This window comes from Acinonyx jubatus, chromosome D3 (genome assembly GCF_027475565.1).
Source record: "Acinonyx jubatus isolate Ajub_Pintada_27869175 chromosome D3, VMU_Ajub_asm_v1.0, whole genome shotgun sequence".
Classification (NCBI taxonomy): Eukaryota; Metazoa; Chordata; class Mammalia; order Carnivora; family Felidae; genus Acinonyx; species Acinonyx jubatus.
The window spans coordinates 77,805,439-77,832,862 of record NC_069392.1 but is presented as its reverse complement, the minus strand read 5'-3'; the positions used below and the strand labels follow the sequence as shown (position 1 = coordinate 77,832,862).

Here is a 27,424-nt window from a genome sequence, read left to right as displayed (position 1 = left end):
TCAGATAACGACACCCGCCCCTCCTGCTGATGTGTTCTCCCAAGAGCAGTGTGTGAGTGTGCCTGGTGTGGGATGGATTGTTAGAGTCCTTTTTAGTTAGAGGAATGATCAGTGGCTCTCAAACCTTAGTTGACGTCACAATCAGTCCTGGAGTTTTTGCATTGGTACCACACTCCCAAGCACTGATGTATTCAGTGGACATTATGAGGCATGGGAAATGATTTTATAGAAGTACTAGTTTAACATCTAAGTTTGTTAACCAACACAGCAATCCCTTCCTTTAGCTTACCATTCTAGGAAGAAGTAAATGAAAGCATACTGTTAATGCATGAATCTTAACCATGTTCATGATTCCTGAATTCCCTACAAATACTGGTGACCGTATGTCCTTAATTTTTCAAAAGTGGCCTGATTTCAGTTAGTTTTCATTTAGTCCGTAAGCATTTATTGAGCTCTTACTGGATGGCAGTCATTGCCTTTGTACTAAGGAAAGGATACAGGACAGGCCAGATCCCTGTCCTCAGGTATTCATTCTGCTTTGGGGAGATGCAGGTAAACAGGAGTCCTTTGAACCCCTCAGTTGGTCAAACACAGGATGTAAGTAGGTTCCTGCCCTGAAGGAACTCTTTCCAACGGGGGAGACACAAGTAAACAGAATATGAGAACGTAGGAGTGGCGCCTAGCCCAGCTAGAGGGGTAAGAGATGCTATCTTGGAATGAGTGGTGGACATCTGGGCTGGATTTTTCCAGGCCAGAGAAGGGGATGGCATTCTAAGCTAAGAGAATGATGTGTGTACGGGGCCTTGGAGGCAAGAGAGGCACGTTGCTTTTACAGAAGTGCAAGTGGCTCAGAGTGGCTGGAGGGTGGATTTCAAGCCAGAGCGTGACAAGGACTTGGTTAAGCAATCAAGGGCCACATCAGTTGCTCCAGTGCCTGGTGGTGGTAGGTGCTCAGTAATTCCCTGGATGGCTGATTGCACGAATGACGACTTGCTGATTTGTGGAATAAAGCAGTTTTGCATTAGTGTTTTGCTAACCGCACCCATAATAAAAGGACTTGGTATTCCCATTGTATATGATATTTCATCTTGTGGATGAATTTTTTTTCAATGCAAATGGCAATCAGGTTCTATTGGGAAGGGTGGCCTGGATGATGTATTGATTGCCCCATTCTGGATTGATGGGCAGAAAGAAAAATCTCTGCAAATTGTTGTCATGACGTTTCTGGCTCTTTATCTGCTTATTGTAATCCAGCTTCAGGGATAGAAGGCATTTAAAAAATGCATAGTCCCTTTGGCCTTGAGAGCCCTAGAATGTTTCCCATCAGCTGAAGGAAAACAAACAGATGAGACTAACAGCCTGGGCCTCGAGTTCAGTGATGTTAGCTCTAGAATCACTTCCTCAGGAACATGTATTTGTGTGTGAGTCTGTGGTTCTGTGGTTTCATTGATATTCCATTGACGGGAAGACACAGGGATTGCGACAGTTAAAGTGAAGGACGGGAGTTCCTGTGGGCACTGGGACTGGATTGCAGCTGCCAGGGTGGGAGTAGAGGGGCAGTGGGAGAGGTAGTAGGAGGGGGGAGGGGGGTGGGAAGGGTGTGCTGTGCATCACCTTGGATTGGAATTTCTTTGAGGCTTTGCTACCTCTTGCCCCTTTCAATGTAGGTTAGATTCAACCTTGTTTTATTTTAAGTTACTCAGTAATTTGAGAGCATTAGAGAATTATTTTCTGAAATAGACTGGCGGTCTCAATAAACCGATATAATCTGATTCCCATGACCTACATCAGCTAATGGTTTGTGAGACATCTATTTTCATTGAAATTTGTATTTGTTGTTTTTACTCCTGTTATTGCTATCTCGCTGTGTTTTGAATTCAAAAGTAGACTTTGGCTAATAGAAAAAAAATCAACATTGCTTTTAGATCTATTTTGTGACTATTCTGAGAAAGGTAAGTATGCGAGTTTTTTTCCACAAGGGATATGAAAACTGACACTCAGGAAGTTAATTGGTAGATTAAACAGGCTTAATTTAATAGGGTAGTACATGGCTACTTGGGAAATAAAACAAAAATTAAATATCCATGTTGTGAGTAACAGTGAAGACTTTACTACAGAATGATTTTATCCCAACCAAAAAGTATCCTTTTGCATTAGTTAAAAATTATTGTGCTGATCATTACTGATGAAGTCAGATGTTTAAGTGACTGTCAATAGTGTAAAAATGTGACAACATTTTACTTCCCCTAAAATTGAATATATTTGATTTTATTGTTGTAATAATTATTACAATAATTTGATTTTAATTATTGTAATAATTACAATAACCCTGTAATAAAACTAGTTTAAGAATTAGGAATTGCGTCTTTGAGTTTCAAAAAAAATGAATCGGATTTTTATGTGGCCTATACATAAATATTCTTATAGATCATGACACATATATATCCTTACAAGTACATACTATATTTAGAATATGTATTCACATTCTGAAAAGGTTACATAATTAAGAAAATGTTTTGGAACTAAATTTCCTATTTGATCTTTAAGCTTTAACATTTAACAAGAAAATATTTTTTTATAGAAGTCATTTACATGTAAAGTTTTTTGATAACATGAATCACCGCCTTCTAACAAACTTAGAAATTGCATTTTTACAGTGTCTTTTTGCTTCAAGGGTACTTGGTGAGAGCAGGGTAAGCATGATTGCTTGATTTTTTTTTTCCCCCTTGAAGCTTAAATACTTTGTGTGTGGTCTTGGATGTAAAAATTTGGATAATCCATAACCTCACATTTTAGTTTGGGGCTGCTTGAATATCCTTTTTTTTTTTTTTTTTTTAAGTTTATTTATTTATTTATTTTGAAAGAGAGAGAAAAAGAGTACAAGCAGGGGAGGGGCAGAGAGAGAGGGGGACAGAATCCCAAGCAGGTTCTGCACTGTCAGTGCAAAGCCCCATTCGGGGCTCAAACCCACGAACCGTTTGATCATGACCTGAGCCGAAATCAAGAGTCAGATGCTTAACCAACTGAGCCGCCCAGCTCCCTGGGGAAGTTGAATAGTCTTCTTATCGAGGTAATAAGAGAGTGAGGGGCAGGTGTGCTCTTTTATCTGGGTGTTATTTCATAAACGAGTGCCCGCTGTATACCGTCTACTGGGCTTGGCAAGCTTTAGTAATCTGTAAAGATGTGTCTGTTTGAAGAGGAGGGGGGAACTCAAAACTGAATAAGCAAGAGAGAGATGGTGAATCTGAGCATTTCCTTGCACGGAGTTGGTAATCAAGCCAGGGTTTAGAGAGAAAGGAATTTACAAGGCAAAAAATGGCTTGGAGCCTGGTGACAGTTGTTATTGGACAATGTGGTGACCTAATAAACCACTCTAGCCCGGCACCATAGAACCTCATACAAGTATTTTACTGTGCCTTTTCAGAGAGAAGAATTTGAATACTGCTAAGTTTTAATCTTTGTGAAGTTAGACATTTGTGGTTCAGTCTCTTCTCCCCTGTTTTTTCTAGAAGACCCGCTAATGAAAATACCCATTTCTTCATTGTCTAATAATTGACTTGTGAAATATAACTTCATATAAATAAAATTATGCAGTAATGCTGGTTTCCCAGTGGTTGTCTAAATTTCACATAGAAGTCATGACTTGAGCAGTTAAAAATTTTCAAAATTCACAATGTATTGGCCATTTCTGTAACCCTCAGACCCTGTGCCACATTTCAAGAAGCAGCCCTCCTCAGAAGTCTGACCTCTATCCAGTAGGCTGAACCACAAACCTGGGGATCTTTCCCTCCCCCACTTTGTGTTACCAAATGGTCTTATCATAGTCACTAACTCAGAAACGTATGCATGAGCCCTCTGTGCTGCTGTGGTCAGCCGCTCATCCTGGGGAACTCAAGGGGGCCAGACGGATCAAAAGTGTAGCTCCTGGCTGGGTTGGCCAACACTGTTGCCAAGCAAATTTGGATAAACTTGTTGCGAGAGAAGCCAATAACTCACGAGATGAGTTTGGAAAAGAGAAAGGGAGAAATGTATTTCAGGTGCTATCAGCCTGGGGAGGCAGCAGGCTCGAGCCATAACAATTGACCTCTATGCTGGCAAGATGTCCATTGGGACTTTATAGGAGAAGTTCAGGAAGATATGTGCAAGAGAGCAGGCAGGGAGCTATGATCACAGGTGGGGGTTGGTATGTATTCAGCACGTGATCACAGGCAGGGAAGGAGGCATGTGGGGTGTGGTCTTCTAGACATTACCTTGCTATCTGGGCTTTTCTGGCCTGGCGATTAGAATGTTACAGTCATTGTGAGATAGCTTGGTCGGTGCCTCAAGAAAATGCGGTAAGAAACGAACACAGTGGATTTCAGCTAGAGCATGAGTTCAGCTGTCTTGTCTATTTCTGGTTTTAACTGTTGGGGTCTACAGTTGAGCGAGAGGGCTGCCTGACACTCCCTCTCCTCTCTAATTCTAAGCAGCTCAAGTCCTCTTCAGTTGCTCTTTCCCCTTCCCTCCATCCCCCCTGACTGCCTTCCAGCCATGACCACCCCCTTCACTTGAACCCCTCCCAATTCATTCCCCAAACTGCTGCCCAAGGAGCTGTACCAACTAATGCACAATGGAATATTACTCAGCCATTAAAAGGAATGAAAGTCTGAGAACGTGCCACAACATGGGTGAACCTTGAAAACATGCCTAGTGACATAGGCCAGACACAAATGGACAGCGATATGATTCCACTTATATGAAGCACCTCGAATAGGCAAATTCATTGAGAAACAAAAGCAGCACAGAGGTTACCAGGGGCTGTGGGGAAGGGGAAGTGGGGAGTTACTGTTCTAGAGTACAGAGTGTCAGGGAGGAAGAAATTCCTATTAGACCTATAAGAAAGACCATTAGTGGGAAGGTAGAGGAGATGTTTGCAACACAAAGGTTGCTCTGATAAGGAGATAAGTTTCTTAGGTAAAGAGAACTCTGTTAACAGCTCTCTTCTTGGTACAAGCAGGCAATTGACAGGGAGGTGGAGAGCATTTCCTGAATCTGTTGGGTTTGGATTGTTTGGTTTTGTTTTTAAGTGTACTTATTTATTTTGAGAGAGAGAGAGAGAAAGTGAGCAGGGGAGGGGCAGAGAGAGAGATGGAGAGAGAGAATCCCAAGCAGACTTCCCTCTGTCAGCATGGAGCCCGACGTGGGACTCGATCCCGTGAACCAGTGGGATCATGACCTGAGCTGAAACCAAGAGTCAGACGACTCTTGAGTCAACTGACCGAGCCACTCAGGCGCCCCTGGATTGCTTTTAACTCGTAATAATCTTCATGTCAAAGTGGCCCATCTTGGGGTGACCTACCCTTGGCCCCTACAAGAGTTTCTGTTTGGGATGATGGGAAAGTTCTGGAAACAGTGATGATGGTTACCCACCATTATGACTGCACTGAAGGCCACTGAGTTATATACTTTAAAATGGTTAAAAAGAAAAAAAGGCAATGCAGTTATGATTGTGATATTCCTCCGCAGTGAAGTCTTCACCAGCCCTGTCACTCACGGGATAAAATGCAAACTCTGAGTAACAGGAAGGGGAGCAGCCATTTTTCCATTCCTTGGAATGGAATCGAATTCCATAGAATAAGATGTGCCGCTCCTGCCTGCCACTGGGCCTTTCTCGGCACCCCTTGCTGAGGATTTGGAAGGAGGAGGGGAAGAGCCCCCGCTGTGGTTTGCTTTCTTTCCTTCCCCATTCCCTTCCTCTTCCCCTCTCTCTCTCACTGACTTATTTGCCCTCTTCGGGGGCATGTTTTGGTCTCTGTTCCTACTGCCACCTAGTGACCTGGCCCTTCCCAGCCTGCAGGGACAGCTGCTGTGTTCCGGGACCAGAATGCAAAGAAACAGGAAGTGCCATTTTGGCTTTGGGGCCCAGCCCGCTTCCTCCAGTCTTGCTTGAGTGTAGCCAAGCCTGTATTTTCAGTTCCATCTGTTTCTTTGTCTGCCTTTCTGTTGGGCTCGGAGCATGGAGGGAAGGGCTGTGCTTAAGTGACCGATTGGTCAACATACTGCTCAGACCACACCGCCTCCCCGTCTTTCGGGTTCTGTTTAGGCCTCCTCTTGTCATCCTCATCAGATAGTCGTCATGCCAGGAGGGGCCACCAGGGTGTCAGGCGCTGTTCTAAGTGTTTTACATGCTTTAATCTGAACAACCTCTGAGGTAGGCGCTGTCATTATCACCTTTTACAGACATAATTTGGGTACCGCTGGAGGCCACAGGTTCTGATCACTGCTCCTAACTGCTGGTACTGCCTCGTCTAGGACTCGGTGCTGTCGTGTATGCTGTGTCCTCATCCTTGAAGTGAAAATTCCACCTTTTCCTGAAAAAGCTTCCCGGGCGTCCCCAGACAGACACAGCTGCTGCTGCTTCCCTTGCCATCCGATCCCCTACCGTAAGCCCAGACCACACTGCGCTGCGGTTATTCGCATGGTCATCGTTGCAGGAAGGGACCCATCTTTTTCTCTTTGGGTCCCCCAAACCCAGAAGAGTGCCTTGTACTGCCTTGTACTCAGTGCGTGCCTTCAGAGTACTGTTTGTTACTCTATGGTTGTCTCTGGGGAATAGGAAGCTGATTCAACACCTTCCCCAAAACACGGTCCTAGGTCATCTGAAAGTACACTCAGAATATTACCACCCCCCCTAAACCTACACCTACAGATCAGCTTTTAAATTTGGAAACAGAGTCAAAGATGGAGCAGGGATGGGGCAGGGGGGATGGACTGAGGCACAAAGGGACCGTCTGGGGTGACGGAAAGAGCTTGATTGGCATAGTGGTCACGCAGCTATGTACAGTTGTCAAAACTCCTTGAACTGCACGCTTAAAATACGTGCATTTTATTGTCAAATATTACTTCAGTGTTGACGTAGAAATAAATCTAAGAAAACAAAGGAGAAATCTTTTGGATTTCTTGTTTGGTTGGGAAGGATGGGTTAATGATCGGTTTCATTTGGTTGCACTACCATTCAATATCCAGTTTGGGGGAGGGGTGTACTTTTTTCTTCCTACCTTGCTTAAGTGGCAAATCAAGTCTCATTGAATTGCTGCAGCTGAATGTCAGAAAAAGCAGAAGTGTAGCACGCAGGCTGACAGCTGACTCCCCCCGTGCCCCCCCATGCTGCTTCCTGGGTTTCGTTTAGTGCCGATGCCTTTAGGAATCCTTAGCAACTTCGGTTTGAGACTTAACTTATGCCATGAATCATCGAAATTGACGGCAGGGTAGAGAGACTGCAGCCGTAAACGCACTCTGCTCAAAGAGAATAATCTTATGAATGGCTTCTGAATAGATTTATTTAAAGAGATAGCCATAAAACCCACCAGGTTTTTCATGTGCTGTTCCTTCCAAATGTTTAATATAGAATGCTTTCTGGATAATCTGAAGAAATTTAAGAAATATATATTTTTTAAATATGTAAAAGTAGATGAGTCCCAATAGTTAGATTTTTTTTTTTTTTTTGGTTGAGCCAAGACTTTCCTGTCCTGCACCCTTTCTAGCCTTAGGGCACCTCAGATGAGTGGAGCTATCATCATCATACATGTTCCGTGGCACCTGGAAGGAATTCTTTGTGTGTCTGGGAAATTTACCCAATGTTCCTTCTTGATAAAGGTGAACGACCATAAGATGCTACAGCGTAAAGCTGAGATTCACCCAGCCGGATCTAAATTTGTCCAGGGGCGCCTGGGTGGCTCAGTCGGTTGAATATCCGACTTCGGCTCAGGTCCTGATCTCACCGTTCGTGGGTTCAGACCCCGCATCGGGCTCTGTGCTGCTGACAGCTCAGAGCCTGGAGCCTGCTTAGGATTCTGTGTCTCCCTCTCTCTCTGCCCCTCCCCCGCTCACACTCTGTCTCTCTCTCACAAGTAAATAAACATAAAAAATTTTTATAAAAAATAAAAATAAAAAATCAATTTGTCCAGCTATTTCTTGGCCTGCCGTACCTGTGGAGACGAACAGAGGATTGTGTCCACAGTTAGACCGTCAAGTGGCATTACCATTGTGTCTCTGGAGTTCCATCCAGTTAGGGGTCATCTTTAATCTGGAGCGGTCACGATGAATTCTAGAGTTCTTGCCCATTTTGTTGAAGTACTAGATCTGTATTTCTAAGTGTGAAGGAAGTCTGGAACCCTACCTTTATGCTCTCATGAGTGGTCTTAGTACTTGTTGGGACGGGTGACTGATGGAAATTGTCTGTATTCTTTGCTCACCTCTCTTCCTTCCTGTTTTTGCGAACAGTCATTTGAAAAGGCATTGCTTCTATAAAGCTGATGTTTTCTTATTGTCTCCCCTGAATAACTATGAAAATATTTTGCCTTCTGTAGCTTGACAGGAACGAGGTGAGACAACGAATGTTAGAGCAGGAAGCTGACGTGAGGATGGGTGTCTGTGGAATAATATACTGAGTTTAGGGGATGAAGGGCAGGGCTGAGGAGAAATGATGGAGATCTGGGGTCAGCAAACCATGGCCTGTTGGCCAAATCCAGCTTCAGCCTGTTTTTATAAAGGCACTGTTCCTTGTCTGTTGTCTATGACTGCTTCCACAACCTTGACTGCAGAGTTCAGGATTTGTGAATGAGCCTGTATGACCCACAAAGCCTAAAAGCCTAAGATACCTATCTACCTCTTTTTTTTTTTTTAATGTTTATTCATTTTTTGAGAGACAGAGACAGAGCGTGAGCAGCGGAGGGGCAGAGAGAGAGGGAGACACAGAATCCGAAGCAGGCTCCAGGCTCCGAGCTGTCAGTGCAGAGCCTAAGGCGGGGCTTGAACCCACGAACTGTGAGATCATGACCTGAGCCGAAGTAAACGCTTAACCGACTGAGCCACCCAGGCGCCCCACCTATCTACCTCCTTATATAAGAAGGTTGTGGGTCCCTGATATAGATAAAATGTATTGGGAACACTTTGAAAAACAAATTGCCTGAAGGCTTCAGTTTGTGCTGGCATTGGTGGTTGGGCAAGAGAAAAAGCATGCAATGCACATGTGTGACTCACATTTTGGAGATGGAAATATATACATAGGAAGTCTGTCTGGGGCCTTCAGGGGTCCCCTGTACCCCGCATGAGAAGAGCAGGGGCCGTGGGGACCCACAGCAGAGAGGAGCCTTGGCTCTCCAAGGAGCTTGCCTACTTAGAGCCTCACGGTCCTTAATGCACAACTCTAAGCGCTCAGACCCTCCTCCCCAGTGATGACCTAATGGGCTGTCTCTAAACTGCCTTGAGGTGCCACCTCAAATCCCTGCTTCTCTTGAGGCTTGGAGGCTCAGAGCCCACACTGCTGTCTGGGGTGATGCCCACATGAATCAGATGTGATGCTTAATCCTAAAAGAAAATGTTGGTGTCCTTCCCTCTGACTCTTCTGTTCTCCAGTGTCGTTGGAGTAGAAAGAACAGAGGGCCAGCTGGTAGCCTCCTTCAGTTCCAGCAGCCTCTCTGGCTCTAACAATATCTAACACTATCGCTATCTATCTATCTATCTATCTATCTATCTATCTATCTATTTATCACCATCTATCTAACACTATCACTAACAGGTAGTGATAGTTCTTTGTTTCGTAGTTCTGTCTAAGCCCTGTGCATGATCCGTTGAACACTACGATCACTTGATAAGCAGCTCCTTTCAGTGCTCTGTCTGCCCTCCCCACCTCCCCTGTGGATCTCTCTCCGTAGCTCTTCCTTCAGGTGCACATCCAGGCTCCTTGAGGGCAAAGGTTCTAGTTTGCCATAGTGTCCCAGTGCCTTGGGTAATGCTTGGTACACGCTGGGTTCCCAATAAATACTTGCTGAAATGTTTTGCCTTAGTAGATGACCAGCCATTGAGAAGGCTTCAGATTTTTGTTTGTTTTTCATTTCTTTGGCTTTACTTGTATGCCTGACTTGTCAGTTCCTTCAGCTGTACTCAGAATTCTAGGAGTTGGGGTAATTGATCATTTTCCCTTTGTTTTGCCTGCCTGTCTGTCTGATGGCATCTTTTATTATCCCTTCTCTCCAGGGAGCCTGGGGAATCCCATGACAGGTCTTTATATCTCTTCTCTGTGTTTATGAGTGTCTGCAACTTTTCCTTGACCGTTACTTGGTGATCAGAACAAGCAAAGGTGAGGCAGTGTGTCTGATTTATGCCAGCGTTAGCCTCTGTGTGAGGGGGACAGCTGTGCAGAATTCTTTTCAAGGGAAAGCTGGGGCCCACCTTCACCCGATAGCAAGTTGGGGTAATAGCGGTATCTTACTTATCTAAGAAGGTTATTGATGAGACATAAGATGGTTATTCTTTGGATTGTTGCTACAAATTGAAGTTGTGGTTGTTTCTGTTAGCGTGTTAGCTCTAGTTAGACTCATTCGTTAAAGCAGAGGCACAAAAGAAGAAATTTCTAACGTAAGTTGCCTCCCATTTATTGAGATGGCCGCTCTCTCACTTAGATGTGCATTCTTACGAGATCATTAACATGATATGTACAAATTATCTGTCAGGTATTATAAGCACAGAATAAACAGCCTGATAACTCTGTCAGGCCATCGGAAACCCAGCAGTGTGAGTGTGTTCAGGTGGTAGAACTAGGTTTGCTAGAAGGTACTTTGGGTGATCATCTAGTCTAGTGCCCTCTTAGGTGAAAACACTGCAGCTCGTGGAGAGCTGACTTGCTTAAGGCAACCCATCTGATTAGGGTAGAATTAGAGCTAAAATCCTTACCTCCTGACCCCTAAGAGCAATCAATGAGTGTTTGATAGCTGTGGGAAGAAACAAAAACCAATGGTTATTATCACTCGTGGCCATTCTGAAATTTGGCTTTAATTCCTAAGATGTTTTGATTCCGATACACTTTGATTTTAAATACGCATTGCCAGGTGATGGATGGGTCAGATTCGTTCATCTTTTTTTTCTAACTTCTGCGTAAATGAGATGTGCCAGGGTGAACAACATCTCTGCAGACTGTGGTTCCATCTCAGCTGCTTGGTTGTGTGCATTTTCAGAGGACAGAACTGGCATCTGTCCCGTGGCCTGGTCCATTTGGACTGCAGCAGTCCCAGGGGCTGACCCCGGCATTCTGGCTAACCTGCTGCCCTCTGCCTGCCTAGCCACGGTACCTCTGGCCCACCCTGCCTGCCTCTGCCACCCAGACCAGTCTGGCTCCAGACCATTCCCTGATGCATCTTTCTGGTCACCCAAGACTCATAAGTGACAGTGTTCATTTTCTAGATTCCTTACATCGTTAAATACAGCAGACCAAGGATGGTCAGAGGAGGAAGCAATGCAGATATTCGAGTTTGGGTTGATGGAGTTCTCATCTAAAATTTGTCAGAGTCCCCAAATCCCCTGCCTTCTCCATTAAATCAGAGATAGTTACACCAGTGGGAGTCTGCATGTATTGGGCAACTGTGTCCTGAAAGGATTGCTCTCGGCTGTCAGAGGACGAAAAGTCAGTGACACATCTGTCACTGCCAGGCTATTCCCATTCTTGCCCCTGATGAGAGTGTTTGTGAAGAGCCAATGTAACTAAGTGGTCTTGCCAGCTGAAATACCAAATTAAATGGAACTGTATTTATTTTATTTAATCCCGTTTCCAATCCTTACACTTTCTCAAAGAATGAAGTGAATTATCTGCATCAGAAAGACATGCTCTTTCAAAAGAGTAAGCGAGGCAGGACAGTGTCTAGTTTAATCTTTGACTTTGACTTTTGTTCAGCATAACCATTGAATTTAAGGTCCTCATGGAGTTCATCAGATGGGACAGCTCAAGGTCAGCCAGATGTAATCACTGTCAGTTCATGCCACAGTTCTGAGGGAGGCTTCCCAATTAATGTCACGGCCACAAACCTGAACATTTTTTTTAATGTTTATTTATCTTTTTGAGAGAGAGAGAGAGAGAGAGACAGAATGCGAGTGGGGGAGGGGCAGAGAGAGAGGGAGACATAGAATCCGAAGCAGGCTCCAGGCTCTGAGCCATCAGCACAGAGCCCGATGCAGAGCTGGAACTCACAAAGTCCAAGATCATGACCTAAGCCGAAGTCGGACGCTTAACTGACTGAACCCCCCAGGCGTCCCATGTCACAGCCACAAATCTAAATCAGAATGAATGAAGAGTCTTAAGAGTGCAAGCAGAATAAAACTATCTGTGTTACTTACTTCATCGGCTTATTTATCCTTATATACCTGAACTTCTAACAGCAACTGGGACTATAAAAATTCAGTATTGGAGACCTTTGCTGTTTTACCACCCACTAAATTCATGGTAGCACTTTATCATACCCACACCTTTTATAAAGGTGCTTAAAATTATACAGTTGTTTTTAAAAATGAGGAAATTTTATTTTGTGAAAATGGATGGATCAATGTTGTAAAGCATCAGCTATCCATTGCCCCCAAATGACAGCAACATACACAACCCTTTAGTTTTGGGCATCCCCACCCCCACCCCAAATTGCACCTCCCTCTATTTACACAAATCTCAATTCATTTTTAAAAGTATTTTAAACCAGGGCATGAGCTAGTATTGCATTCAATGACTATTCAAGGCCTTTGATCTGTATATTGTACTGCTGACATCATTTATGAAACTAAGTACTGTTTTATGAAAATATGTTTGAAAATAAGTTCTATCTTATAAGTCACAATTTTCTCGAGAATGCTCACCTTTAGCTGCTATTCCTCTTTTTGTGATCTGATTTTTGATCTTTAGAGTCTTTCAAAATAAATGGTAGTGACATTTAAAAATTGTTCTAGTTGGGGCGCCTGGGTGTCTCTGTCGGTTGAGCGTCCAACTTCGGCTCAGGTCATGATCTCACGGCTTGTGGGTTCGAGCCCCACGTCAGGCTCTGTGCTGACAGCTCAGAGCCTGGAGCCTGCTTCAGATTCTGTGTCTCCCTCTCTCTGTGTTCTTCCCCCACTCCTGCTTTCTCTCTCTCTCTCTCTCAAAAATAAAATAAAAACATTTAAAAAAATTTAAAAAAAGGAAAAGTTAAAAAAAAATTCTTCCAGGATATTTCCATATACACCTGTTTGTACGCACTCCACTAAAGTGCACTTTCCTTTTAAGTGTAATGAGTGTCTTATTTGAGTGTGGATCTTGCTCCTTTAAGGAAATAAACATCAAACTCCAGTTTCTAAAGCTTCCGCCAGTGTGTGCTTTGGGTGTGATGCATTTGGCCAGGAACTCTGAATTTATTTCCCAGCTTACGTGCGCCTCGTTTCCATTCCCTTTCTTCCGTAGTCGACTCACACCTTTCCAGTTTCTGAAGAAAGGGAAATGGGATGACTCACCATTAGCTTCGGTCCATAGCCTCATAAATTTTCTTCTCTTTACCTAACTGATCATCATTATTACTAATTATGCTGCAGAAAATACACTGGAATGCAGTACAGGCTGGCCTACCATAGAGCAAATCCATGTATAAATCAGAGATGCGGCCTTCAAAATGGCTTGAGTGGCTGGGCATGTAAATTGGAGCTGTTTCCCCATTCTGTTCTTGTGCTCAGCCTATATTGTAGGGCCTAGCCTTCCTTGGATAGTGTTGGAAATCCAGTGGTATAATCTAATTTTAAGGGAGCTCAACACCAATTAGGTGAACATTACTTGGAATATAAATTCACGAATAAAATTGCATGTTGGTTTTGTTGAAAAATGATGGTGTGGCAGGTCTTGGGGCACTACCAAGGCGAACACTGGCATGCCTCCTCCCAAGCTGTTCAAAATGGCAGCTCTCTGAGAGCCAGGAAGTGCTCTCTGGGCAGATGGCGCACAGCACTGGAAGGCATCTGGGGTCAGGGGGCAGAGAGAGAGCACCAGCACCCTTCACTACAGCACAGTACTCGAGCTCTTTCAACTCACTTGATCTTCAGCTACACCTCCGTCTTAACTCATTAGCCAGTGAGGAAACAGGCTTCCAGAGGTTAAATGACCTGCTCTCGTGTCACAGCTGATAGTGATAGGGCAAGGATTTGACCCAGGATTCCTTGAGGCCAAAGCCCCTGTTCTTCCTCCTCTGCTAAGCTGCTTCCCACGTTTTTATATGGAAGTAAGGTAAATAATTTGGCAAGAAGGAAGGTTAATAAATTGGTGGTCACTGTTTTCATTTTGGTGTCAGGAAAACCTTTTTGTTCCAGCTCCGTGTATATTGAAGGTAGTTGTCCTAAAGGCCATGGTTAAACAAAGCTGTCTCCAAATTCACAAATTGCAGGAGTCTGTGCTTTTCCTCATACCCCTCCCCGATGTTGTCATTTCTGTCACCATAGCTCAAAGCCGTCAGTCCTTTGCATGCGCACACATTCACATCTCCCTATGGTCTGTAATACTGTGACCTTAACTCTGTCCATGGGCTTTAACAGTAAGAAGAGATAAGAGCATTTGCCAAGGTTCACCAGCAAATCCTGTGTCTTGTTTTTGTTCTTTAAGAAAAAAAATAAATTCACGGGACGCCTGGGTGGCCCTCTCTGTTAAGCATCTGGCTCTTGGTTTCGGCTCAGGTCATGATCTCACGGTTCGTAAGTTCGAGCCCCTCATCCCGTCCTGCGCTGACAGCGTGGAGCCTGCTTGGGGTTCTCTCCCTCCCTCTCTGCCCCTCCCCTGCTCACGTGTGCACGCAAAGAAAAAACAAATTCAATACCTTGTGTATGAGATCAGCAGATTCTACCCTAACTGCTAACATAGTGGGGATTTGCATCCCTCACCCCCCACTGCAGCAGCCCGTGGACGTGCCCCTTTGTGACACCACACACTACCTTCACCTGCACCTGTGGCTGGTGCTCCCTGTGTTGGACAGCGCAGCACAGACCGCCCGGCTTGGAGTCCTCCTGCCTCCTGTGCTCTCTGTTCTCAAAGCAAAGCGTCTCTTGATTCCTCTCCCTCCAAGCTACTAGCTTGCCCCCTCACTTCACACCATCTCATAAGGGACTCCAGTACTCACACACTAGCACCCTGCAGAGTCCAGTATGCCCCTGATACTGCCCTGAAAACGCTCTTAAAAGTACTAATGCCTTTGCGGTCGCCAAGGCCTAAGGTTCCCTCTCCATCACCTTGTGCTGCTCAGACGTCTTTTTTGCCGGCAATACGTGCTGGGATATGTTGATGGGTTTCCTTCTACTTCTGTCCCAATTCTTCCTTTTGATCAGACTTAGCTATGTGTTCGCCAAGGGGATCTCTCTGTTCTGTTCTGTTTTGTTGTCTCTGGATGACAGTTCTTCTCTGTGGCCATCAGCTGGGTCTCTGAGGTCTAAGCCTGACCCTTGTCTGCAATATCAGCCCCACATTTTCAGCCTTTAAAAAAAGATTTGATTATGATTATGATTATTATTTTTTTATTTTAGAGCACGCGAAAGGAGGAGAAGGGCAGAGAGAATCTTAAGCAGGCTCCACGTTCCACACGGAGCCCACCACAGGGCTCGATCCCACAATCCTGGGATCAGGACCTGAGCCAAAATCAAGAGTTGGCTGCTCAACTGACTGAGCCACCCACCCAGGCACGCCTCAGCTTTACTTATTTATTTATTTTTGACTCTTTCATATCTTCCTGAATAATTTATTTCGTATATCTTCCCCGCACTCAAGTGGAATAGGGCCCAAACAGAACTCATGGTCATTCTCTCGGGATCCCTGTTTCTCTTAAGGATGCCACCCTCCTCTCAGACTTTACTTGTGACTTCTCCCACCACAGCCCTGCATTGCCATACGCGGCCAGCTCCCCACCGGCTTCTCTAGAACCACTCGGCACTTCTCATCTCTTCATCCTAATTGCCACTGTTTCCTTCAACTACTCATTACCTCTTGTCTAATGTTATAATAGCTTCCCAGCAGGTCTTTCCAGTCTATCCTGAATATGACTACCTAATGAATCGCTCTCAGACTCATAACCCTCTGGTGTTTTCCCACTGCCCGTTACAAAGTCCCACATCCTTGGTCTGGTGCTCCAGGCTGTCCACAGTCTGTGGTTTGCGCGTGGCTGTGCTCACGCTCCCCTCTCCTCTCCCTGCAGGACTGTGCTCCCCAGCTGGGCCAGTGGGAGGGTGCTTGCAGGTTCTGTGTGCATTTTGTTTCTTTCAAAGGCATCTATATCTGAGACCTAAACATAACAGCTAAAACTATAAAACTCTTAGAGTGGGCTTTTTAAAAAAAATTTAGGGAGCGCCAGTCGAGGCGGGGCAGAGAGAAAGGGAGATAGAATCCCAAGCAGGCTCCACACTGTCAGTGCAGACCCTGACATGGGGCTCAGACCCACCAACTGGGAGATCAGGACCTGAGTCGAAGTCGGACATTTAACAGACCCAGGCACCCCAGGGTGGGGATTTTTTTTAAGTAGTTAATTAATTAAAAAATGTTTTTTAACATTTACTTATTATTGAGAGACAGAGAGAGACAGAACATTAGCATGGGAGGGGCAGAGGGAGAGACACAGAATCCGAAGCGGGCTCCAGGCTCTGAGCTGTCAGCACAGAGCCTGACATGGAGCTCGAACTCACTGACCACGAGATCATGACCTGAGCTGAAGTCAGACACTCAAACCGACTGAGCCACCCAGGTGCCCCTAATTAATTTTTTAATTTGCATCCAAGGTAGTTAGCATATGGTGCAACAATGATTTCAGGAGTAGATTCCTTAATGCCTCTTACCCATATAGCCCTTCCTCCCCCCCACAACCCCTCCAGCAAGCCTCTGTTTGTTCTCTATATTTAAGAGTCTCTTGTTTTGTCCTCCTCCCTGTTTTTATATTATTTTTGCTTCCCTTCCTTTGTGTTCATCTGTTTTGTATTTTAAATTCCTCATATGAGTGAAGTCATATGATATTTGTCTTTCTCTGACTAATTTCGCTTAGCATAATACCCTCTGGTTCCCTCCACGTAGTTGCAAATGGCAAGATTTCGTTCTTTTTGATTGCCGACCAATCAGAGTGGGCATTTTTAAGTTACTGTAGTATTAGGAAAAAAGTCCTCTAGCCAGTTGCTGCAGGTTGAGAAATAACTCTGTAATTGCACACACTCTTTCCTTTGCTCACACTGAAAATAAACTGTCCCCTGATTTTCCATGCCTAAATATCCTCTCTATAACCCAGATTTTTCATTGAGCCATTCCTGATTCCTCCAGCTCCCCTAGGGCGTGCATCACTTTGTATTTATATTACAACTATTTACATACATAAATGGTCATCTCTAGGCTGGGAGTCTCCTATGGGCAGTGATAAGGTCTTAGTTACAAGGGACAAAGACAAATACCATAATGCTTCACATGTGTTAGATGTTCAATAATTTGAATGAATAAATGAGTGGGAGAGGAAATCTATTCATGTTTTTATTCATACGTAACCTTAAATTGCTTAAGAGTAGGATTTGGATCTGATTTATCCTTATATCCTACAGTAGCTACTAGCATTGTGCTTTGTGCATGATAGATGCTCTATAGATATTTATTTCTTTACTTTTTACTTTTTTCAGCTTTATTGAGGTATGATTGACAAAACTGTTAAGGTGTGCACGGTGGTGATTTGCTACACATACGCATTGTGAAAAGACCCCCATCTAACTGATTAACCTGTCAATCACCTAATAAATATCTTTTTTCCAGTGACAACACTTAAGGCCTACCCTTAGCAAATTTCCATTATTCAGTAAACATTTCTTGAATCAGTGGATAAAGACGCAGTTGATTATGATACGAACTTCCTGAATGCCGTTGCTCTATCTGACTTCCAATAATTGCATTTAGGCACTGTCACTACAGCTAAAATGTTTTACAATACGTCGCTCTTTTTGACTGTCACTGTGAATTTTTGCCAGTGGTTATTTTTTACTTTCAGCTTTTTCTGCATTTTTAGTTTTAATTTTTAACCAATCATGTTGTTGGCAAGGAGTACCCTCTTAATTTCACAAAGGAAGTTAGAAAAAGGTTTGCTTTTTAAGAAGCACGTGCAGGAGCTTTTCCGTGTCATTAGCTCGTGGCTCTGGGGGCAGGTGGGGTTCTTGGACTAGCAGTTATTTCTGCAATAGTGGTTGGGTCGTTCCTTCCGGAGTCACCGTGACTCCATCCAGAGACGCGTAATTTGGATGCTTTCAACAGGAAACAGGGTTGGGCAGCCTTCGTTGAAACACTGGCACACTAGCGGGTTCTTCAAACCCCGGTTAAGTTGCTCTGCCTCCTTTTGAGACCAGGAAGCTAACACTGTTTTTGCTGTTACTGTTTTATGGTGGGGGGCTGCCTGCCATCTTCTCTGACAGCCTTTCACTACTTAATACTTGGTTACGACTGGCGAGTTAATAGTATTTGCTTGGGGTCCCGTTGGCCGGATGCAAGCCTAAACAGTAATGAAATTAGAATTGACTGAAAGATACAAGTGGTCTTTATGTGCGTTTGTGATGCCGCTGCCTGAAGGTGCGATGCTACTGCTGGTTTTTGTTGCCGTGGGTTTGGGGTTTTGCTCTGTTTTTGTCTCCTTTAAAACCAGATGACAAGAATTACTTTGTTTCAATGATTTGGTGGGAAAAAAATAACAGATGCCTGTGTGTGCTGCTTTGGAGGCCTCGTTTTAATTTCCTATGAGAGAGGAATAGTTCTAGCCTGTATAAAATGAGTGAGCTAGTTACATGGAGTCCCTAGGTTTGTGAAGTTGCCTGAATCTAGCAATGAATACTTACAGTAGGGTAGTAGTGTCAGGAAAAGAAGACCAGAGGGTCTAAGGAAAGACCTTGACTTTTAGGAAATGCTAGAAACTTGCCGAAAACAGGAGAATGTCTCCAGTGTATTTTAGAAGAACAACCCCAGGGTCCACCAAAATACACAGAACGGGATCAAGACTGCCCCTTTATCAAACATATGGGGCAGCATCCAGGGCCACGAAGGTGTTCCCTTTAGAAATGAGCCAAGGATTTACCGTAAGAAGCCACCCAGACAACTCATTTACCTTCCATGGGACGTTACAAGCAGGAATCCCGTAGCCTCACGAGTGGGAAGTTTTTACACTTTTGACCCAGCGTCAAAACCTCTGAACGGTGGTGCACAAGTCCATCAGATGTGCTGACCATCTCGGCTTGTTTGAAGTCATTAACTTTTGTGCATTTTGTTTGTTTGTTTCCTCCAGAAATGAACACGCCTGAGCATGCCCTGTGCCTGTGAGCTACCTGATCTCCTCACGACTTTGGCAAGACGACAAGGAAGGCGTGGGGGTTCTGGACTCTGAGAACACGCTCCTTCCCCTTGGCCTTGGCCTTCCCGCGCCCAGCCCACCATGGAGACGCTCTCCCAAGATTCCTTGCTGGAATGTCAGATCTGTTTCAATTACTACAGCCCCCGGCGAAGGCCCAAGTTGCTGGATTGCAAACACACCTGCTGCTCGGTGTGCCTCCAGCAGATGAGGACGAGCCAGAAGGACGTGAGGTGCCCCTGGTGCCGGGGCATCACCAAGCTGCCCCCGGGCTTCTCCGTGTCGCAGCTGCCCGACGACCCCGAGGTCCTCGCGGTCATCGCCATCCCGCACGCGTCCGAGCACACCCCGGTCTTCATCAAACTTCCCAGCAATGGGTGCTACATGCTGCCCCTGCCCATCGCCAAGGAGCGAGCGCTGCTGCCCGGAGACATGGGCTGCCGCCTGCTGCCCGGGAGCCAGCAGAAGTCCGTCACCGTGGTGACCATCCCGGCAGAACAGCAGCCCCTGCAAGGTGGGGCTCCCCAGGAGGCGGCGGAGGAGGAGCCGGACCGGCGGGGCGTGGTGAAAAGCTCCACCTGGTCCGGGGTGTGCACTGTGATCCTGGTGGCCTGCGTCCTCGTCTTCCTTCTGGGCATCGTGCTGCACAACATGTCTTGCATTTCTAAGCGCTTCACTGTGATATCCTGTGGCTGAACGGGGCTGCAAGGGAAGGAAGTCTCTCGTGGGTGCCAACTGGGGGTTGAGCAGGTGTTGGTGATGGGGTTGCAGTGAGGAGATGGGGGGACGACGCTGATCGTTTGGTGCCGAGCGCTGGCCTCTGGGCCTGCCGCTTGATGAACCACAGACAGACACGAAGGGTGGTAGATGCGAGGTCTCAACGACACGCCAGGCAAATCATTCTGAGCATTGGCGGCAACAGCTTCGAAGACGGTTGCATGCATCCTCATAATCATTTATTAAATGGACTGTAGTTTATGATTTTTCAAAATCATGTTACGAGATAGACAGACGTATTCTACTTAGACGTTAAACCGTGCAAGTGCATACAATGTGATCTTCTCTAAATGTGGTAGATTAAAACCAAGATGCTATGTATACAGTAGAATTAAACCTGAGAATCCATGTAAAAATTCAGCGGCAACATGCAGCGCCGGTTTCTTTCCCCTTTTTAACGGAAACCCAGCCTTCCTTCAGTTGCTAAGGCTTTTTATACCTTTTGAACGGCACCCACATTAAAATAAGTGAAGTGGACAGTCGTTTTTCGAAGAAAATGTCTGAACAAGTGTTTCCAGCGTGTTGTGTTTTGTTACGTACCTTTAGTTTTCTTCCCTTGTAATTAGAGCTCGCTATGTGTTTATTAAACGGAAAGCCCAACAGGGGAGCAATAAACTGAGTAATCATGAGAAATGCCTAATCCCACAGGAACCCTGTATGCCAATTTTTCTCAAGCCATCTCACGAAATAAGGATTTTAAATGTAAATATTGCGTATTTGTGTGTGTGCGTGTGTGTGTCATTTGGTTTACCTCAGGTTTTGAATCTTTTCAGAAGAATCCCGGGAGTAAGACTTTGTGGGCCTGAGTCCAGGGTCTGAAACGGTGGTCCCCTCTTGAGCACCGGGACCCACACAGTGAAGTGTCACTCGCATGTCACTTCCAACATTTGCTCCTCTTCTATGCATTCAAGTCCTGTATCCTGTGAGGCACAAATGGAGAGGAACAGAAGAGATTCTGTCTCTTCTCCCGATTTGGAGGTATCGTAATAGATACGAGTGTTGTCCATCGATGCCAAACCTAGACTGGCATTTTAACAGACAGTCCATGATTACTTTTTGAAAGATACTATTCCATGAGAGCTGAACCATTTAGAATTCCGGTGTCCTCTTGTTGGCGTGAGAAAATCTCTTGTATTTCAACATATGTTGTTATGGAGAAAAGTGACAAGGTAAACTAACAACTCACATTCCCAATTTCAGTGGACCAGTTCCATCAGAAGTTCTCAAATATTTTTCAGTGTGTAGTAAGTCTATAGATGCTCATGAAGAAAGATGTACTGGCATCAAAGGGTAAATTCCTGTACCTGGATGTGTGTGCGTTCAGAAATAGCTATGAGTTTGACAATTCTCTTCTAATTTCTTTTATGGAATTCATAAAGCAAGTGTATTTGAAAGCTCAAAGTAGAAATTAGGTTAAAATGCCATTTTATTGTGTAAGCTATTGGGCATTATACAACAAATAATCTAGGATTTATTTGGTATTAATAATTTAGGTATCATATTAACTAAATACTACCCTCTATTACGTAACATAATATACTGTTGGGTTAGTGTCAATTTCTCAAACTCTTCCAGGCTGCCATAATGCATGTCTGACCTAATTTCTATTCCTCTTGGAGGGAAAAAAAAAAAAAAGAAAGAAAGAAAAAACACACCAAAATGTCGCATTAAGAATGCTACATTTCAAATGGGCTTTTACCCTTGCAATTTTCAGCCAGGCCATATTTAAGTTAATTTTTTGAATGATAATCTACATCTGTTTACGTACAGTAGGAAATGACTGGCCCTGTAGTGTAGCGTGTCCTAGAGTTCTACGTGTTAAGTAGGTTATTTATAGACACTAATGTGTGTGATGATACAGCGCCCTGTGTTTCTTAGTGCAAAGCTGTAGAATAAAAATGTCCACGTAACTTAAAAAACAATCCCATGCTAGAGCTGCAGTGAAGCAGTGCAAAATTAATCGGCTCTGTGATAGATTCTTGACTTTACAGTTTAGGGTAGCAAAAACACCTAAACCAGAATTTTTTGTGTGAGACTTACTGACATGAGAAATCCTGTTTAAATGGATCCTGCCTGCAGTTATTCATGCACTGCTCGTTAAGGTGTGCATTTGTGCACACACGTGCGTGTGTGTGTGTGTGTGTGTGTGTGTGTGTGATATCTCAGCCTGCAGATAAAGTCTTCCTAGACTTGATGTTTTCATGATGGTTGACATCCCACTGCTCTGGCCTCTTCTGACATTTACCCACGACACTAACAACTCATCTGCCCCCTGTGACAAAAGTCCAGTGACACAATCAACCAGAAGTCACAGTTGCACATCAATGAAAAAGTCACAACCGAAAGCACAGAAAGTTGGAGCTGAAAGCAGCCTCTGCTGGCTTCATTTTGTACATGAGTCCGTTGAGGCCCACAGAGGCACGTGGCAGCTTGGAATTCTACAGCAAAGGGGAGGTCGAGAACTTTGCACTGTAGTTCTCTCTTGCTCCTTGCCTAGGCCAGTTGACATCTCTGTTGGGCTATGATCTTTTTGAGGGTGGACGAATACACTTTACTAACTCAGCTATTGCTTTAGGGTTTTTTTTTTTTTAAATATATATATTCATTTTAGTTAGCATCTACCTCTCTGGAAAATGACAGGAGGGTTGATTGAAGGAAGAGTATAGACATTTAATAAAAACAACGTGATTTGAAGTTTTGAAATTGCAAACCATTGGTTCCCCTCCCCCTTCTTATATAAAGGACAATGAGTGTTGTGTAAATAGTAAACCTTAAGCATGAATTTTCATCTTTATTAATGATCTTGACATAAGCAAGAGAATGCTTAATATGTTAAATAGAGCCAAGTATGCTATCAAAACAGCATTGTCTTTGGAAAATTTTTGTGTAGTGACCTGGGGCATAAGTTGTGATGAAAAGGCAAATTAGTTCTCAGTTCCGGTCATAGTTTATGATTAGAAAGCTAAAAGGTATTTTCTTTAAGAATATAATTAAGTTTAATCTTGCGCATGACTTAAGAGTAGGTCCCTTGAAGGTTAAACCGTATGCTGGTGCAGCCTTTGAGATCTAGTCTGTTCAATAGAACTTTCTCTGATGGTGGAAATGGTTTATAACCTCTGCTGTCCAAGATAGTAGCCACTAGCCACATTGGCTAGTGGGCAGTTGGAATGGGGGGAGTACAACTGAGGAGCTGGCTTTTGCATTTTATTTAATTTTAAGTTATTTAAACATAGTCACTCACATATGGCTGGTGGCTACCATAGTGGACAGTGCAGTTCTGGAGGGGTGTGCACTGGGATCTAGCATCAGAGTGTTAATAGAGTAACAGAGTAAGGCCAAGAAGACAGTTTGTGGTTTAGTAACATGCAGTTGGTTGAAAAATTCCTTTCTGGGCTTAAAAAGTATATGATCTCAAGTATGACAATAGAAATGTACTGATCGCCCTTAGGGGTTGTTACTTACGTACGTTGGGCCAAAGAATGATCAGCGAAGCTTAAAGAGTGCTTTATGAAGCCCCTTTTCTGGGATCATTAGCTGCATGTGAATCTATCGTCCCCAAATAGTAGTTAGACAGTAGCTGTAAAATGTTTGACTTGCAAGCTATGCATGACCTGTACTGTGAAACTGTGTTTAGGGTCTTATGTCCAAAAAGTAAATGTTACAGATAAAAAAAAAAAAAAAAAAAAAAAAAGTCAAATGAAATTCCTCTTCACTTCTGTCATCATACTCAAACTTCTCACTGCATTAGTAAGGTGTGAAATGTAAGAGCAAGCACGTTTTGCAGTGTTCACAGAGGGTTTTCGTTTGCCCTTGAAGTCTGCCAGCTTGTCATTGTATTTGGTGTGGGCATGTGTGGGCATCCTTTTTCAGGTGCCAGACTAAAACATAGGTACGATTTTAGAATGAGATTTGACACTGTTTTATAGTCTCTTTGGTTTTTCCTTTCAGTTATCACTGGACAAATTAAAAATTTGCAGCCTTGCTCAAAGACTTTTATTTTTTACATTAAAAAACATTGCCCATGGAATTTAAAGACTTGAGGGTTATTAAAATGACTAAAATTGCTTTTTAAGTGAGTAGAGGAAAGCAGAAAATTCCGTTGGAAATACGTTTTCATAGAAAGATGAGACTCTTCCTGATAGTATGGAATTTATTCCAGTCTAGATTTCATAAACATCGCATTTGTTTCGACTGAGCAGAATCGGTGAATTTTTTTTTTTTTTCCCTAGAACTCATCCGTGGGCATGACTGTTCTTTTTAGCTTGGTTTTTTGCCAAAATGGTAGTTTTTCTTTAGGCTTAAGAGGAACTTAGAGGTCTAAAGGCTATTGGTATGAGGAGTGATATCGAAAAGGTTTGAATTTCTATCTTATCTGAGAAGAATGCTGCTGCCCGCCAATCAGTGTTTTCTTTCCACACAAGAAGTCACCAGTCAGTTGATCTGTTGTCCCAGACCTGGAAGGAAAGACCGTTCCTTGCCATTTCCATCGTTACCAGTAAAACATCACTTACAAGGTAACCCTTACCAAAACAGAAGCTCCAAAGAATTAAGTGATCAAGATCATTCAGTAACTATTGAAAATAGTAGTCTATTTCAAAAGCAATGAAGATCAGTTAAATTTTATTAAGCATGAAATACTTCTAAAAAAAATAAGTGGCAATTCAAGCCATTGATTTTTTTTTTCTGACCTGATTCACTGTATAGAGATATATATCTATATCTGCACATGTAGGTATAGACATATATGTAGATACACACACAATGTAGCTGTAATAAGAGTTAAAAAATCAAGGAAAAATGTTATTAGTCATGTCTTCCCACTTGTGGGTTATATGATGTTGAATTTAGATGTTAATTTCTTAGCACATGCTATAGGCTGCATACATTATATCAAACCAACCACTTTTGGGAATGTCTATAGAAATAAACCCATGAGACTTTTCAAATATACAAAGAGGTGGGTTCTACTGTATACATTTTATTGGAAAGCCATTGATGACTGAAGAACATAAACAGGTGGGGCATTTAATTTCTGTCTTCCAAATGGCTTGTTTTTTGGCTCTGCTCAAGCATCATGCGGGGAGTACCATTATTCCTGAACTCTTGCAACATGGCTCCGATTTCTCTGCACAAGTTTCCTTGCACAGTTGGGCCAATGGGTTTTTCTTTTTTTTCCTTTTTTTTTTTTTTTTCTTCAGGATTCACTGCCTGGGGTATCCCACTATGTATCTCTTACTTGTGATGTAGTGGTGCTTGAAAACACTCATCTCGTTAGCTGGACTTTATTATTCTAGTCTAAGATTTTTGATACTATTCATATTATGATCTTTTTAGGGACAATCAGTAATATTTGGGGCAAAGTACAGAGGAGTCTCTCAAAGTCTGTGACAGCATGTATTTTCTTGGTTTTTCTGGGGGTGCTCTCATAGCTGTCCCTGTTCTTCTAGAACACTGCTCTAAATTCATCACCACAGGATGTAGGGCTAATAGCTCATGTGGAAGTTTTCTGTGTTCTTCCTGTGAGTTACTGGGTGATTCTAACAAGAGTTTTCCAAAGGGACATTCGATTTTTAATTTGACATTTGCTTTTTGAGAATCCAGAAGTAAGACAGTTGAATGTGTTGGTGGTAAAGGAGCATGGGCTATAAGAAGGAGGAAATAGATGAGGCAGATGCCCCCATGAGGGAAACAAGTATCAACCTCAATCTGTGTCATCTCTATTTAAGCAGTGGGAGAACAGGCTGCTGTCTTACACTGTGCTTCAGAAAAGTCCTGGTCTGATGTTTCTGGCTGAGAGACAACCCACCCACTGTGTGGGAGCAGTGGGGACGTGATCTTGGATCTATAGCAATAGATACGCAGATCTGCCCAAGACGGTGAGAAAATACTTGCATAAAAGGAGGGAAGTCTATAATGGGATTATGGGTCCAAAACCAAATATAAAGGAGCTGAAGGTCCATCATGGCAGAAACCAGCTGAAGAAAAAAACACAAGGACAACTAGGAATAACGTAGCCAAGCACAATTTGTCATTCTAGAATGGCCTACCGAATTCAGTTCAGGGTGTTGAAGTTGAAGACATCTAGGGAATGGGCTCAGCTGATGAGCGGATCCAAGGAGGACCCCTGGGTTGTCCACACACCGGTCAATTTGAGAGCTTGCTCTTAGAGGTGGTTGCTGAATCATTACAGACAAACTCTCACAATGGCCTCTTCACAGTGGAATGCCATGCCTGTGCCTGTGGATGTATCCTGACTTGAGTAGGTTGATACTATTGGGAAGACTCGTTCGAGACTATTTTGGTTTTTCTACTGGTTGTTGTCATTTATTATATATATAGTTTTTATACCACCACGTGTTCCTGTTTGCCTCACTTGACGGTTGCAGGTGGGGAGGCTGGTTTCAGCATGGGGCAGAGGAGCTCCCCGACGTAAGCCATGCAGCTGCTGCACGGGGTTCCTGCCCTTCTTCCAGCTCCACTGGTGGGTTCCCTGGCCCTCTGGATAACTAATACTCCAGTCAAATGGCTAGATTAATGCTGCTCAGAGGCTAACTCAAGTCCTTAATGTGTTTCATTTACAATTATGCGGATTATTTATTTTGGGAGCTTTTCTTTTAAAGGGCCAAATAGCCCTACAGATAAATGAGCTGCTGGGCTGTGTAGAAAATATTGTTCAAATGTTGCCAAATAATTGACTTTGGAAGGGGGTATCAAGCTGCTGTTTATAAATCTGAATGTCTTAAAAGCACTCTTGCTTGCTCTCTCTGTTGTAGATGGTGTCTTAGCAAGTCCTGAGGTTTTCCAATGAACCCCATTTTAATATATGGTATTTTTGTATGCCAAACTGGTGTCTTGTCCTTTGTATATGTGGTAATGTTGATTTTATGACTACTGTTAAAACACATTTGCTATGATTAAAATTCATAAAACGATTTCAAATAGACTCACGCGTTTGTTTCTTTTTTCTTCCCACTCCACGGAGAAAAAAAAAATTGGCTAGAATTTTCATCATCAGCTAGTCTAAGAATTTTAATAGACTCAGGTAATAAAGCAACAAGGAGCTCCCGAGCCAAGAATTTTAAGTGGAGGTGACCTTCAAGTGGCTCCTCTGAGAAGCCAAAGAACGCATTTGTAATGAGCAAGCCCAAACATAGTTTTGCAACTTGGGTTTTCGTGGCTTCTGGTGGCCCTACCTCTTTCTCTTCTACTGTTTAGAAACGGCATTGTGTGTGTCCGACCCCAGGTGGACCATCTTATTGTACTATGTGTAGAACAACTTCACACAGGCTCCTGTGTAGTGAGAGGTCTGTCTGGAGAGGTATCTTTCAGTATATGTTCTCATCAGTGGGACAGAGTGTTTTGGAGAGCCTTTAAAAATATATATATTTATTTCTTTTGAGGGGGAAGGGCAGAGAGAGTGGGAGCAAGAGAACCCCAAGCAGGCCTGCACTGTCAGTGCAGAACCCTACACGGGGCTCAATCTCATGAACCTGGAGGTCATG

The 27,424-nt window shown here is 43.7% G+C and overlaps 1 protein-coding gene across 5 annotated transcripts in view; it reads left to right on the top strand.

The window, feature by feature from the left end:
* The window catches only part of RNF152 (ring finger protein 152), a 78,255-nt gene extending 51,390 nt beyond the window's left edge, over positions 1 to 26,865 (top strand). For all 5 annotated transcript variants that reach the window (XM_027069096.2, XM_027069102.2, XM_027069101.2 and 2 more), the window contains one exon: positions 19,083 to 26,865. In XM_027069096.2, coding sequence (XP_026924897.1) covers positions 19,230 to 19,841 — 612 coding nt within the window. In that variant the 5' untranslated portion in view covers positions 19,083 to 19,229 and the 3' untranslated portion in view covers positions 19,842 to 26,865. The remainder of the gene's footprint in view (positions 1 to 19,082) is intronic.
* Positions 26,866 to 27,424: the final 559 nt, after the last annotated feature.